This window comes from Loxodonta africana, chromosome 16 (genome assembly GCF_030014295.1).
Source record: "Loxodonta africana isolate mLoxAfr1 chromosome 16, mLoxAfr1.hap2, whole genome shotgun sequence".
In the NCBI taxonomy this organism is placed as follows: domain Eukaryota; kingdom Metazoa; phylum Chordata; class Mammalia; order Proboscidea; family Elephantidae; genus Loxodonta; species Loxodonta africana.
Genome location: NC_087357.1, coordinates 39,214,162 through 39,229,776, shown reverse-complemented (window position 1 = coordinate 39,229,776; position 15,615 = coordinate 39,214,162). Strand labels below are relative to the sequence as shown.

The 15,615-nt window shown below is 38.4% G+C and overlaps 1 protein-coding gene across 2 annotated transcripts in view; it reads right to left on the bottom strand.

Moving 5' to 3' along the window:
- Positions 1 to 589: 589 nt before the first annotated feature.
- Positions 590 to 15,615, bottom strand: part of LOC100676600 (cytochrome P450 2C19-like) — a 36,666-nt gene continuing 21,640 nt past the window's right edge. For both annotated transcript variants that reach the window (XM_064269557.1, XM_064269558.1), the window contains 3 exons: positions 13,122 to 13,309; positions 8,701 to 8,842; positions 590 to 851 (listed from right to left, as the gene is read on the bottom strand). In XM_064269557.1, the coding sequence (XP_064125627.1) occupies positions 670 to 851; positions 8,701 to 8,842; positions 13,122 to 13,309 (512 nt within the window). In that variant the 3' untranslated portion in view covers positions 590 to 669. The remainder of the gene's footprint in view (positions 852 to 8,700; positions 8,843 to 13,121; positions 13,310 to 15,615) is intronic.

Here is a 15,615-nt window from a genome sequence, read left to right as displayed (position 1 = left end):
AGTTAAGAGCAACTACCCAATCTCATTATACCCATGAGTTTCATACAAATTTTGTAAGGTATCAAATACGTGTTCATCCAGAATCTTGCCTCCAATAAATACTAGGAATATTCAGTGATAATATTTTGTATATCTTGACTGACACATCTGATCATGAAATACTAGTGCTCTTTTTACAACTTGAGGAGTCGCTGGTGATGCAGTTAAGCATTCAGATACTAACAAAAAGGTTGGCAGTTCTAATCCACCCAGAGAAGCCTCAGAAGAAAGGCCTGGGGATCTACTTCTGAAAATCAACCATAGAAAACACCTATGGAGCACAGTTCTACTCTGACACACCTGGGGTCACCAGGAGTCAGAAAGAGCTCGATGGTGACAGAAAAAAAATCATTCTTTGCTCTGTTTGAGAGTGATAACAGAAAGAATTCAGTTAGGGAAAGATTAAGCCATGGTGATCAATATAAATATTACAGAATATGGAGAAAAAGAGATAAATTTATTTCATGAAACACAAAAATTCCCCTTAATAGAGTGGATATTCATTACATCTTGAAGGAATAGGGGATATGGAGAGGAGAGTTCAAGAAAACTAATGGGAAGGAGTTAACGACACCCCAGTGCAGGGGATTTGCAAGTACAGGAGAGGAGCACTATGACAATATGGCTTTTTCAGATAGGAATGAAGCAGAGCTGATACGAGGGTGGCACAGAGACAAAGCCATTGGCCACTGGAGTGGTGTCAATATGTTTTGGGTCAACCAGAGGCTTCAAGGTAAATTTCTGTAAAATGGTGGTCAGGAATAAAAACAGCTCCATGCGGGCCAAGCCTTCTCCCAGACACATTCGTTTACCTGAAAATAACAAGCAGAGAGGTTAGATACTCCGTGGACGCTATGTTTCTTATCCGGTACTTACAGAATATGCAGTAATTATTTGATGAATAATTATATACACAGGTGGAGGAAAAGCAGGAGGGATGGAACGATAGTTGCATAGACAGATGGACAGAGGTATGAACAAACTTGCTATCTAACTAATAATACATTATGTTAACAAAAACCTTCATTCAAGAAATATTTATTTTGAGCTCTATACCAAGTACTTTTTTAAGTATCCTGGATTGTACTTGTTGTTTTGACATTTCAAGTTTCCATCACTCTTTTCCTATAAACCACCTACATTGCTTGTCCAAGAACATTAAAGGGAGAGGTGAGGTGTAAGAGGAGGGGGCTCATACATCTGTGTTTGCTCTGTACCCCTGGCATAAATTTAGTCAAAGACTATGTTTCCCTCATGTACTTTCAAAAGCACATACCTAAACATGCTTCTCCCACACTTCACATCTTCAAATGGCTCCCCGAAGCTATCTTAAGGCTTAAGGGTGAAACTGGTTGATTGGCCCTTCAGATTATGTTCCCAGTCTGACTTCCATGACCTTTCCTCCAGTCTTCAACCCCACATGCTTAGCTCTCACCATACTCATCCTTTGTCAATTTCCACCACACCATGCAGTTTCTAGATTTATTTCATGCTTTTTTCTTTCTCTAAGACATACTTCCCTCATACTTTCTTCAACAACTAGGTCAAACGTCACTTTCTCATTAAAATGTGATCCCCTTAGGCAGTAGAATCTTGCTCTCAAATGATTTCCTCAGCATCATATTTATCATAGTCTTGCTTTCATTGAAGCAAAAATCACATTGAATTGTAATTCTGTCACTATTTATTCTTCATTCCTGCTAAAACGTGAGATGCTTAATGGGAGTGTACAGACCTTTGCCATCTGGGTATTTTCCATGCCAGATCCAATGCGGGCATCAAAAGCCAAATAATTAGAGAAGTTTATTTCATGACCAGAAATTCAACTGACACACAGGAGGTGTTGAAATCTCAATATCCAAGAAGGAACCTCACGACTGGAAGAAGATCAGGGTGCTCTGGAATCATTGTAAGGTATGCAGACACATTCTCATGGTTTCCCTGACCCCTCAGTTAATTGGCTGGCAGTTCTAACATATTTGATATAGAGAGAATGTCCTATTCTGTCCTTTTGGTTAATTACATCGGTGAAAATAGCCTGCCCCTCAATTGTACACCAAGAAATTAGATAACCTACATGTAATGCACAAAGTCCTAGAAATACATAAACTTCCTATACTGACTCAACAAGAAATGGAAGACCTCAACAAAACCATAACAAGTGACGAGACTGAATCAGTAATCAAAATCTCCCTAAAAAGAAAACACCCAGACTAGATGGCTTGACTGAGGAATATAGGAAACATGTCTAAGAATTAACTCCACTGCTTCTTAAACTTATCTCAAAAATAGAAGAGGAGGGAACATTTCCGAACTCAATCTATGAGACTAGGTACTACTTTGATATCAAGTCAGGCAAAGACAGCACAAGAAAAGAAATCTATACTGCAAAAGTCCTTATGACTATAGATGAAAATATCTTAAACAAAATACTAGCAAACCTAATCCAAACACATATTAAAAGGATTATGCACCACGTTCAAGTAGATTTTATCTTAGGAATGCAAGGGTAGCTCTACATTAGAAAATCTATCAATACCTTATAGCACCTTAATAGAACAAAAGATCATCTCAGTTGATGAAGAGAAGGTGTTTGATGAAAATCCTACATGCTCTCATGATTAAAAAAACATTCAACAAGGTAGGAATATGAGGGCTATTCCTCAAGTAATAAAGAACATTTAGGAAAAGTCCACATATAACCTCATACGAAATGGACAAAGTCTGAGAACATTCCCTTTAAGATCAGGGACAAAACAAGGATGCCCACTCTCACAGCTCATGTTCAACTTTATATTGGAAGCCCTATCTGGAGCAATTAGGCAAAATAAAGAAAATAAGAGGTAACCAGATCAAGAAATTAGAAGTAAAACTATACCTTTTTGCTGGTGTCATGATCTTATATATAGAAAATCCAAAAGAATCCACAAAAAAGTTACAAAAACTAACAAATTCAGCAATGTGACCGGATAAAAGGTAAACACACAAAAATCAATCAGGCTTCTATATACCATCAATGAATATTCAGAAAAGGAAATTAAGGAAACAAGTCCATTTGCAATACCATCTAAAATAATAAAATATCTTGGAATGAACATAGCCAAAGATGTAAAAGACTTGTACACTGAAAACTATAAATCATTACTGAAAGAAATCAAAGAAGACCTAAATAAATATAGGGGCATTCCATTTTCATAGACTGGAAATCTTACTATTGTTAAGATGTCAATATTACTCAAAGCAATATATAAATGCAATGCAATACCCAACAAATGCCAACATTCTTCTTTGCAGAAATGGAAAGCCATTCCTCAAATTTATGTGTAACTATGCAGGGCCCCTGCTAGCCAACACACTCTTAAAAACACAACAAAGTAGGAAGACTCACATTTTCTTATATCAAAGCATATCATAGAGCTACAGTGGTCAAAAGAGTTGGGTACTGATATAATGATAGATATATTCACTGATGGAATAGAATTAAAAGTTTAGAAAGAAACCCACACATCTGTGATCAACTGAGTTTTTATGAGGATGCTAAGTCCATTCCATGAGGAAAAGAATAGTCACTCTAATAAATAGTGCAGAGACAACTGTAACATTCCAAATTAAAAGGAAAAAAGTGAACTCAAAATATATCAAGAACCAAAATGCAAAAACTAAAACTGTAAAACTCTTTACAAGAAAACATATCAGTAATGCTCTGAAATTTAATATTTAACAATGGGTTCTTAGGTATGGCAACAAAAACATGAACAACAAAAGACAACATAAATAAATGGGACTTTATCAAAATTTAAATGTTTATTCATCAAAGAGCTTCATCAACATAGTGAAAAGACAACCTACAGACTGGGAAAACATTTTGGGGACTCTATATCTGGTATGGTTTAGTATCCAAAATATATAAAGACCTCCTGAAACAAAAAGACTAACAATGCAATAAAAAAAAAAAAAAGACAAATGGACTAACAGCATAAACAGACATTTCACCAAAATGAAATACAAATGGTCAGGAAGCACCTGAAAAGTTTCTCATGTCATTTGCCATAAGGAAAACTACAAATCAAAACCTCAATAAGACATCACTTCACCCCCACTAAGATTACAATAATAAAAAGAAAAAGAACAGGTGCTGGCAAGGATGTGGAAAAATTGTGAGTACAAAATGGTACAGCAACTGTGAAAAATAGTTTGAGGTTCCTAAAAACACTACCACTTGTTCTTCTAAAGTAAGAAAGCTAGAGATGGGGTTGATTGCCTTCTGCTTCCAGAAACTTCACTGAGCTACACTCAGTACCACTCCTAGGCATACACCTAAAAGAATTGAAAGCAGAAACATAAACAGATAAATGTACACCAATGTTCACTGCAGCACTGATCATGACAGCCAAAAGGTAGAAACAAACTAAATGACCATTAACAGATGAACAGACAACAAAATGTGCATACAGACAATGGAATATTACTTTGCCACAAAGAGAAATGAAGTCCTCATCCATGCTCCAGCATGGAAGAAACTTGACAACATTATGCTCACTGAAATAAACCAGTTACAAAAGGGTGGATATTGCATGATTCCACTTACATGAAATATCTAGAATAGGCAAATGTAAAAGAACCAAAGTTTATTAGTAGTTACCAGAGATGGGACTGTTAGTTTGTCATACTGTGGGGGCTTGCTTGTTGCTGCGATGCTGGAAGCTATGCCGCCAGTATTCAGATACCAACAGGGTCATCCATGGAGGACAGGTTTAAGCTGAGCTTCCAGACTAAGATAGACTAAGAAGAAGGATCGGTAGTCTACTTCTGAAAAGAATTAGCCTGTTAAAACCTTATGAATAGCAGCGGAACATTGTCTAATATAGTGTTGGGAGATGAGCCCCCCAGGTTGGAAGGCACTCAAAAGACAGCTGGGGAAGACCTGTCTCCTCAAAGTAGGGTCGACCATAATGACATAGATGGAGTAAAGCTTTTGAGACCTTCATTTGCTGATGTGGCACGACTCAAATCGAGAAGAAACAGCTGCAAACATCCATTAATAATCAGAAACTGGAATGTACAAAGTGTGAATCTAGGAAATTTGAAAATCATCAAAAATGAAATGGAACACATAAATGTTAGGCATTGGTGAGCTGAATGGACTGGTATTGGCCATTTTGAACTGGACAATCATATAGTCTACTATGCCAAGAACGACAACTTGAAGAGGAATAGTGTTGCGTTCATCATCAAAGAGAACATTTCAAGATCTATCTGGAAGTACAGCACTGTCAGTGATAGGATAATATCCATATGCCTAGAAGAAGACCAGTTAATATGACTATTTTTCAAGTTTATGCACCAACCACTAGAGCCAAAGATGAAGAAATTGAAGACTTTTATCATCTTCTGCAGTCTGAAATTGATCAAACGTGCAATCAGGATCCATTGATAATTACTGGTGATTGGAACAGGAAAGTTGGAAACAAAGAAAAAGGACTGGTAGTTGGGAAATATGGCCTTGGTGATAGAAATAATGCTGGAGATTGAATGACAGAATTTTGCAAGACCAATGACTTTTTCATTGCAAATACCCGTTTTCACCAACAAAAATGGTGACCATACACATGTACCTTGCCAGATGCAACACACAGGAGTCAAATCAACTACATGTGTGGAAAGAGACAAAGGAGAAGCTCAATATCATCAGTCAGAACAAGGCCAGGGGCCGACTGTGGAACAGGCCATCAATTGCTCATATGCAAGTTCAAGATGAAACTGGAGAAAATCAGAGCAAGTCCATGAGAGCCAAAATACAACCTTCAGTATATCCCAGCTGAACTTAGAGACCATCTTGAGAATAGATTTGACACCTTGAACACTAATGAGCAGAGACCAGAGGAGTTGTAGAATGACATCAAGGACACCATACATGAAGAAAGCAAGGGGTCACTGAAAAGACAGGAAAGAAAGAAAAGGCCAGGATGGATGTCAGAAGAGACTCTGAAACTTCCTCTTGAAGGTGGAGCAGCTGAAGCAAAAGGAAGAAATGAAAAGTAAAAAAACTGAACAGAAGATTTCAAACGGTGAATCAAGAAGACAAAGTAAAGTCTTATAATGACATGTGCAAAAAGCTGGAGATAGAAAATCAAAAGGGAAGAACACACTTGGCATTTCCCAAGCTGAAAGAAGTGAAGAAAAAATTCAAGCCTCAAGTTGCAATAGTAAGGGTTCCATGGAGAAAGCACTAAAGGACGCAGGAAGCATCAAAAGAAGATGGAGGGAATACAGAGTTCTTTACCAAAAAGAATTAGTCGACTTTCAACCATTTCAAGAGGTGGCACATAATCAGGAGTCAATGCTACTGAAGGAAGAAGTCCAAACTGCTCTGAAAGCATTGGCAAAAAACAAGACTCCAGAAATTGATGGAATATCAATTGCGATGTTTCAACAAACAGATGCAGCACTTGAAGTGCTCACTTGTCTATGCCAAGAAATATGGAAGACAGTTTCCTGGCCAAACGACTGGAAGAGATCCATACTTATGCCTATCACCAAGAAAGTTGATCCAACTGAATGTGGAAATGATAGAACAATATCATTAATATCACACGCAAGCAAAATTTTGCTGAAGATCATTCAAAAATGACTGCAGCAGTATATTGACAGGGAACTGCTAGAAATTCAGGCTGGCTTCAGACGAGGACATGGAATCAGGGATATCATTGCTGATGTCAGGTGGATCTTGGCTGATAGCAGAGAATACCAGAAGGATGTTTACTTGTGTTTTATTGACTATACAAATGCATTCGACTGTGTGGATCAGAACAAATTACAAATAACAGTGCAAAGAATGGGAATTCCAGAACACTTAATAATACTCATGAGGAACCTATACATAGATCAAGAGGCAATTGTCCAGACAGAACAAGGGGGTATTAAGTGGTTTAAAGTCAGGAAAGGCGTGTGTCAGGGTTGTATCCTTTCACCATACCTATTGAATCTGAATGCTGAGCAAACAATCCGAGAAGCTAGACTATATGAAAAACAACGGGGCAACAAGAGTGGAGGAAGATTCATTAACAACCTGCTTTATGCAGGTGATACAACCTTGCTTGCTGAAAGTGAAGAGGACTTGAATCACTTACTGATGAAGATCAAAGATCACACACAGCCTTCAGTATGGATGACATCGCAACATAAAGAAAACAAACATCCTCACAACTAGACCAATAAGCAACATCATGATAAACGGAGAAAAGATTGAAGTTGTTAAGGATTTCATTTTACTTGGATCCACAATCAACACCCGTGGAAGCAGCAGTCAAGAAATCAAAAGACACATTGCATTGGGCAAATCTGCTGCAAAGGACTTCTTTGAAGTGTTGAAAAGACGTCACATTGAAGACTAAGGTGTGCCTGACCCAAGCCATGGTATTTTCAAATGTATCATGTGCATGTGAAAGTTGGACAATGAATAAGGAAGACAAGAAGAAACTGACGCCTTTGAACTGTGGTGTTGGTGAAGAAGTGGAGAAGGACATCATGCTTGGTAAAGTACAGGGGCAGTGGAAAAGAGGAAAAGCCCCTATGAGGTGGATTGACACAGTGGCTGCAAAAATGGGCTTGAGCATAACAATGATTGTAAGGATGGTGCAGGACTTGGCAGTATTTCGTTCTGTTGTGCATAGGGTCTCTACGAGTCGGAACCGACTCGATGTCACCTAACAACAACAACTAAGGAGCAAAGGAGAAAGAGGCATTGTTCAAGGTTACTGAGCTTCTGTTAAGGGTGAGAGAACAATTTGGAAATGGATATCGGGTGACTGTTGTATGCCGTGATAAATGTAATAATGTCACTGGTTGTACATCTAAAAATGTTGAAACAGGAAATGTTTTGTCATATGTATACAAATACATATATAAACACTACTACAATTTTTTCAAAAATGCCTTGCCCTCTCTTCTTTCTTTGTTCCCTGCCCCTGTAATGCAGCTCACATTTCATTGCTATTATTAGAATGCTGCTTATTCCATTTTACGCCTTATTGTGAGGTATGTGAGAGCAGGAAGTTGGTGGCTTTCCCAGTTTGTCCCCTGAGCAGCCTGTGGTTCCCTCTCTCACAGCTCTAGTCATATTAGATTATAATGATTTGTTTACTCATTTGCTTTCTTATCTAGGGAGTGGATGAGGCCCTTGAGTGCACATTCTGTGTTTATGGATATTTGTGTCCCTAGAGGTCAGCTTTGGGGCAGGGGGGAGATGGTGTGAGGGGCTCACAAAGATGCTAGCAATCTAAATGAGTTTCACCCTGTTGGAGATGCTATTGGGTAGCTCAGTGATGTATCTGGAGACAGAATTCAATCAGCTCATTCCCTAACTTTCTCACTATGGGAGAACTGGGTCACATCCCCCAAAACTCACTAAAAAAATCTGGCCCAATATTAAGAATTTTTCATGAATAGGAAAGCATATGGCATTGGGAATGGTGCTCGAGATCACATACAAGCAGCAATTCTACTAGCCCCAAGTAGGCACCATGCAAGCCTCAACCGATCTCTTACAGGTACCCGGGTCCCTAAATTACAGGTGGATAACCCATCAACTCATTGCCGTCGAGTCGAGCGTCTGGTGGACACAAATTACACAAATTACAGGTGGATACAAATTTCTATTACCTGCTGAGAAAGGCATGAAGTAATCACTCTTCTTAAAGTTGCCACTCTCATCCAGAAAGTGCCCAGGGTCAAACATCTCTGGGTTAGGGAATTCTTTGTTGTCATGGAGCACAGAAGACAGTGCAGTTAATATGGTTGTGCCCTAGAATGAATAGGTATCATTGGACTTAGTTATACAGAAATCATGGAGTTGGTAAAATACTGGACATCACTTAGCCTAATGTCTTTGATCTATAGATGAGGAAACACACATCCAAAGAAACACAGTTACATTTCCACCCAGATAGATAAAGTAGTAAACAAGGATGGTTTTCTTTACATCTCTGGGGGTTTATATCTGTAATAATAATATTACAAAAGTAGCCTCCAACTATAATGGAAGTAATGAATATCTAGGTGACAGATCTTCTGAATGTCTTAGATATTGTATATAAAATTTGTCCATGATTCACTGACTCCTATATATTCCTATCCTCAGAATATTATTGATCAGTTTATAAGGAAGTTGTCATGTATTTCACCTATAATGAATTTTATTCTACATTCTGAAAAAAAAAATGAAACAGAGATAAAGAGTTATGACTGATTATAAATTATTCCATTTATGTCACATTTCATTATATAACATTCTTGAAAAGGCAAAACTGCAGGGACAGACAGACAAAACTGGAGGCGGTGGAGTAGACTGGTTGCAATAATAGCAGGAAGGAAGTTTTTTGGGGGATGGTGATTGAAATGTCTTATATCTCAATTGTGGTGGTGGTTACATAACTGTGAAAACTCAATGAACAGTTTACTTAAAAGGGTGAGTTTTATTAAAAAATAGAATACATCAAGACACAAGAGCACTTGTAGTCAAAACTATGACTTCATTGCATTTAACAAAAGAACCCCATTTAGACTTTCTAGAAACAGCAATTCCCACCAATTAGTTATATGTCCTTCCAGAAATATGCCCTTCCAAAAATATTTTATGCACATCAGGCAGATGAACCTATATGCATTCATGTCACTTCTCAATTTCCTCTTTCCTTTACCTGAATATCAAGCATTCTACTACATCTTGATTTTTATATTTATTGAATGATTTGAATATTGTCCCATACAAACACATACATTCTATTTGTTGTTAGGTGCTGTCAAGTTGGTTCTGACTCACAGCGAACCTATGTACAATAGAATGAAACACTGCCCCTTCCTGTGACATCCTCACAATCCTTCCTATGTTTGAGCCCATTGTTGCTGCCATAGTGTCAATCCATCACATGGAGGGTCTTCCTCTTTTTCGCTGACCTGCTACCTTACTGAGTATCGTATCCTTCTCCCGGGACTGATCCCTCCTGATAACATGTTCAAAGTACATGAGATGAAGTGTTGCCATCCTTGCTTCCAAGGAGCAGCACTCTGGCAGTTCATCTTCCAAGACAGATTTGTTCTTTCTTTTGGCAGTCCATGGTATAGTTCAATATTCTTAGCCAACAGCATAATTCAAAGGCGTTGATTCTTCTTCAGTCTTCCTAATTCATTGCCCAACTTTTCCATGCATGTGAAGCAGCTGAAAATATCATGGATTGGGTTCCCCAAAAACCTGGCACACCATAGTCCTCAAAGTGACGTCTTTGCTTTTCAATACTTTAAAGAGGTCTTTTGCAGCACATTTGCCCAATGTAAAACATCATTTGATTACTTGACTGTTGCTTCCGTGGGCATTGAATGTAGATCCAAGTAAAATGAAATCCATCACAACTTTGATATTTTATTTTTTAATTTATCATGATATTGCTTATCGGTCAAGTGGAATTTTTGCTTTTTTTGTACTGAGGTTCAGGCTGAAGGCTATAGTCTTTGATCTTCACCAGTAAGTGCATCACGATTTCTTTACTTTCGGCAAGTATGATTGTGTCATCTGCATATCACAGGTTGTTAATCAGTCTTCCTCCAATCTCAATGCTGCATTCTTCTTCATAAAGTCTAGCTTCTCTGATCATTATGAACACAGATACATCTGCCTTATTCATGTTGTACAATATGAAAGAACCATTTCACTTCTGACGAATATACAGATAGTTTATAAAAAAAAAAATAGTATTCCTTTATTCCAAGCAATGATGAAACTTATTTAGATGCTCCTCCAATTGTACACGGAGTAGACATCAAGAATTTGAATTCTTCCATTATAAGATATTAAATTTTATATTATACTAGATATTGTCAAATTGTCTTCCAAATAGATGTACTATTTAGTAATTCAGCCACCAGTGTATGCAAGTACTGATCTACACATATCCTCACCAATACAACATTTTTCAGCTTTTGTCTTCATCAATTTGATGGGTGAAAATGGTATGTTACAGGTTAGAAGCTTGACAATATGAAAAACAAGTTATCAGGATTGGAAGAAGATTCAGTAACAACCTGTGTTATGCAGGTGACACTACCTTGCTTGCTGAAAGTGAACAGGACTTGAAGCACTTACTGATGAAGATCAAAGACCAAAGCTTTCAGTATGGATTACATCAAACATAAAGAAAACAGAACTCCTAAGAACAGGACCAATAAGCAACATCATGAAAAACAGAAAATATTGACGTTCTCAAGGATTTCATTTTACTTGGATCCACAGTCAACATTCATGGAAGCAGCAGCCAATAAGTCAGATGACATTGGGCAAATCTGCTGCAAAAGACCTATTTAAAGTCATGAAAAGCAAAGATGTCACCTTGAAGACTAAGGCACACCTGACCCCAAAGATTTCATCTTGAAGACTAAGGTGCTCCTGACCCAAGCCATGGTATATTCAATTGCCTCATATGCATACCAAAGCTGGATGATAAATAAGAAGACCAATGAGGTATCAATGCCTTTGAATTGCGGTGTTGGCAAAGAATACTGAATATATCCTGGACTGCCAAACAAACCAACAAATCTGTCTTGGAAGAAATACAAGCAGAACGATCTTTAGAAGCAATTATTTAGCAGTAGTTAATACTGATAACGAAAACTCTAGTGGCATAGTGGTTAAGTGCTGTGGGTGCTAACCAAATGTGGGCAGTTCGAATATGCCAGGTTCTCCTTGGAAACACTATGGGTAGTTCTACTCTGTCCTATAGGGTCGCTATAAGTCGGAATCTACTTGACAGCAACAGGTTTGGTTTTTTGATTTTGGTAAGTCATACATTGCTAATAATATTTGAATTTAAACCAATTAAAAATAAATAAAATTAAAACCTTAAGTTCCTTAGTTGCATTAATCATATTTCAGGTACTCAGGAACTGGTTACTGTATTATACAGTACAGATGTAAGACATTTCCATCATTGCAGAAAGCTTTTTGGGTATGGCTGTCTTAAATCAGTTGTCAACAAATCACAGTCCGTAGGAAGCCCAAATCCCACCTACTATCTGTTTGTTTTTATTTGTTTATTTGTTTGTTTTTAATAATTATATGCGTGAAATTCATATAAGATAAATCAACCATTTAAAAGTGAACAATTCAGTGGCATTTAGTACGTTCACAATGTTGTGCAAACACTACCTCTATCTAATTTCAAAACATTATCTTCACTCCTAAGTAAGCCTCCTACCATTAAGTTTATCCCCATTACCCCTCCCCCAACCCCATATAAATGAATAACATAACATGTGACCTTTTGTGTCTGGCTTCTTAGCAGATGTTTTAGTGGCTAATTGCTGGTTTATAGAAACACCACTGATTTTTGCAGGTTGATCTTGTACTCTTGCTAATTTGATGAATTTGTTTATTAGCTTTTGAAGCTTTCTTTTGTGAATTATTTGGAATCTCCTATATATAATCACGTCATCTGGGACTAGATTTAATTTTTGAAACATTACCAAACTCACAGCCCTACCGTCCCAAACAGAATTTTTAGTTCTCTTTATTTATTATAATAGCAATATGTGATGGCTTCAAGTGGGATGGAGTAGCTTGAGCAAGTAGGCACCATGTGTCAGAAGGCCTTGGAAAGCTGCTAACAAAAGATGTGCAAGCCACTGCACTGAAAACAAAGCATTATTGAGAAAAGTAAAGAACGCCCAAATAGATTGGTAGCATATACCATATTCATGAATTGAGAGATTCAACATGTCAATTCTTTCCAATTTGATCTACAAATTTAAAGTCACGCTAATTAAAATCCCAGTGAAATGTTTTGGGAAATTGACTGATACTAAAATTCATTTGGCCATGTAAACAGGAAGGAGAAACCTAAGCAATCTTAAAGAAGCAAAACAAATTTGTAAGACTTACACTGCCGGGTCTCAAGGCCTGCAACAAAGCATGTAGCCCCAAACTAGATACACCACTTGTGATATTTGCACTTTTCTCAACCCGAGTTTGTCGAAGATTGAAATCATACTGTGAATATGGGAACTTTAAGAGAACTTGAAGAAACAAACCTTACCTTGGGGATGAGGCAGTTCCTGAATTTAATGTCACGGGTCACCCTGTGGGGCAGGGACATGGGGGAGAGGTCAGTGTATCTCTGGATCTCGTGCACTACGGCATCCGTGTAGGGCATGCTGCTCCTGTCCTGCATGCAGGGGCTCCGGTTTCGGCCAACCACATGGTCAATCTCCTCCTGGACTTTAGCTGATAAGACAAAAGTAAGAACTGATGAAAAGGAGAAAACTGGCACAATTGCTATAGAAATTCAGCATTACATGAAGCCTTATGAAATTGTCCCCATATCATTACAAATGTAAGTTATATGCCCAGAAGTACACCTAGACGGAGAGAATTGCATACATACTACCACCCGTCTGTCAGTTTGTTGTACCGTGGTGGCTTTTGTGTTGCTGTGATGCTGGAAGCTATCCCACCAGTATTCCAAATATCAGCAAGGTTACCCATGGTCTCACCTTCTTTGGAGATGTTAAGAGGAGGGACCTGACCTGGAGAAGTACATTATGCTTGATAAAGTAGAGGGTCAGTGAAAAGGAGGAGACCCCTCAACGAGATGAATTGACAGCGTGGCTGCAATAATGGGCTTAAATAGAACCATGATTCTGAGAATGGCACAGAATCGTGTAGTGTGTCATTTTGTTGTACATTGTATCACTGTGAGTTGGAACCAACTAGACAACACCTAACAACAACAACAACCAGGTATGGGAGATAAGGATTTACAAGTTCAACTCACCCCCATACAAAACACACATATACATGCATGCACACTCATACACACATGCACAAACACTCATGCACACATATGCACATACACTCATATACTTTTCCCACCCCATTCTATATCATATTGATATCACCATTTTTTGTTATATCAATACTCATTTTTTATATCATTATGACTACATAAATATTATTTCCTGCTGTGATCAAAAAATTTTTTTTCATATGCTTATATTTCATTTTTATACACTCTTTGATTTAAAAGTGTCTCTTTATTTTATTACTAATTTCTTAGATGCAAATTTAGAATGACTTCTAGATGCTCTGGAAAATCTAGAAGTTTGAAACTCCTAGTAATAATCTCCTAATTGTGCAGAAGCCTGAGGTAATTGATCACATCCCCTTCATTCTTGGTCTTCCCTCACATGAGCTTTATCCACCCACTCCACTGGGAACTGGTTGCTTTCTAGGCCTGGTGGCCAGTAGCCTTCCTGAAATTTTCCTGCTGCAACTCTCTTCCCATGGAATCCTGGCACCGCACCAGAGCTTTATCATGTTTAGTTCTGCCCACACTGTCCTTTCCTTCTCTCAGTGCCCTTCCCTGTAATGGGTTGAATTGTGTTCCTCGAAAATGTGTGTCAACTTAATGGTCTGACTGAGACTAGAGGAATCCCGGCGGCCATGGTCCCCAAACCTTCTGTTGGCCCAGGATGGGAACCATTGCCGAAGACAACTCATCAGACATGAAAGGGACTGGTCAGTGGATAGGAGAGAGATGCTGATGAAGAGTGAGATATTTGTATCAGGTGGACACTTGAGACTGTGTTGGCATCTCCTGTCTGGAGGGGGGATGGGAGGATAGAGAGAGTTGGAAGCTGGCAAAATTGTCACGAAAGGAGAGACTGGAAGGGCTGACTCATTAGGGGGAGAGCAAGTGGGAGTACGGAGTAAGGTGTATATAAACTTATATGTGACACTTTGACTTGATTTGTAAACGTTCACTTGAAGCTCAATAAAAGTTAACAAAAAAAAATGTGTGTCAGCTTGGCTAGGCCATGATATGCGGTATTGTCTGGTTGTCCACCATTTTGTGATCTGATGAGATTATCCCATGTGTTATTGTTCCAAACCTCAATGATGTTAATGGAAACCCTGGTTAAGAGCTATGGCTGTTCACCAAAAGGTTGGCATTTGAATCCACCGGGCAGTTCAATTCTGTCCTACAGCGTCACTGTGAGTCTCAATCCACTCAACAATGGCAATGGGTTTAGTTTTGGTTTATGATGTTAATGAGGCAGTATTAGAGGCAGTTACATTAATGAGGCAGCAGGACTCAATCTACAGCATTAGGCTGTATTTTGAGCCAATCTCTTTTGAGATATAAAAGACAGAAATGAACAGAGAGAATAGGGACTTCATACCACCAAGTAAGGAGAGCTAGGAGCAGAGCAGGTCCATTGAACTTGGGGCCCCCTAGACTAAGGGGAAGTTTGATAACAAGGACCTTCTTCCAGAGCTGACACAGAGAGAAAAACTTCCCCTGGAGCTGATGCCCCGAATTCAGACTGCTAGCCTCCTAAACTGTGAGAGAATAAATTTCTGTTTTCTAAAGCCATCCACTTGTGGTATTTCTGCTAAAGCAGCACCAGATAACTAAGAAACTCCCCTATTGAGCAAAGTTCTCCCATTTTTACCTCTTCATCAAATATAGACAAATTGCACCTGGGGGCACAGAACTTTAAATAATGAGCCTTGTCTAAAAGAAACAT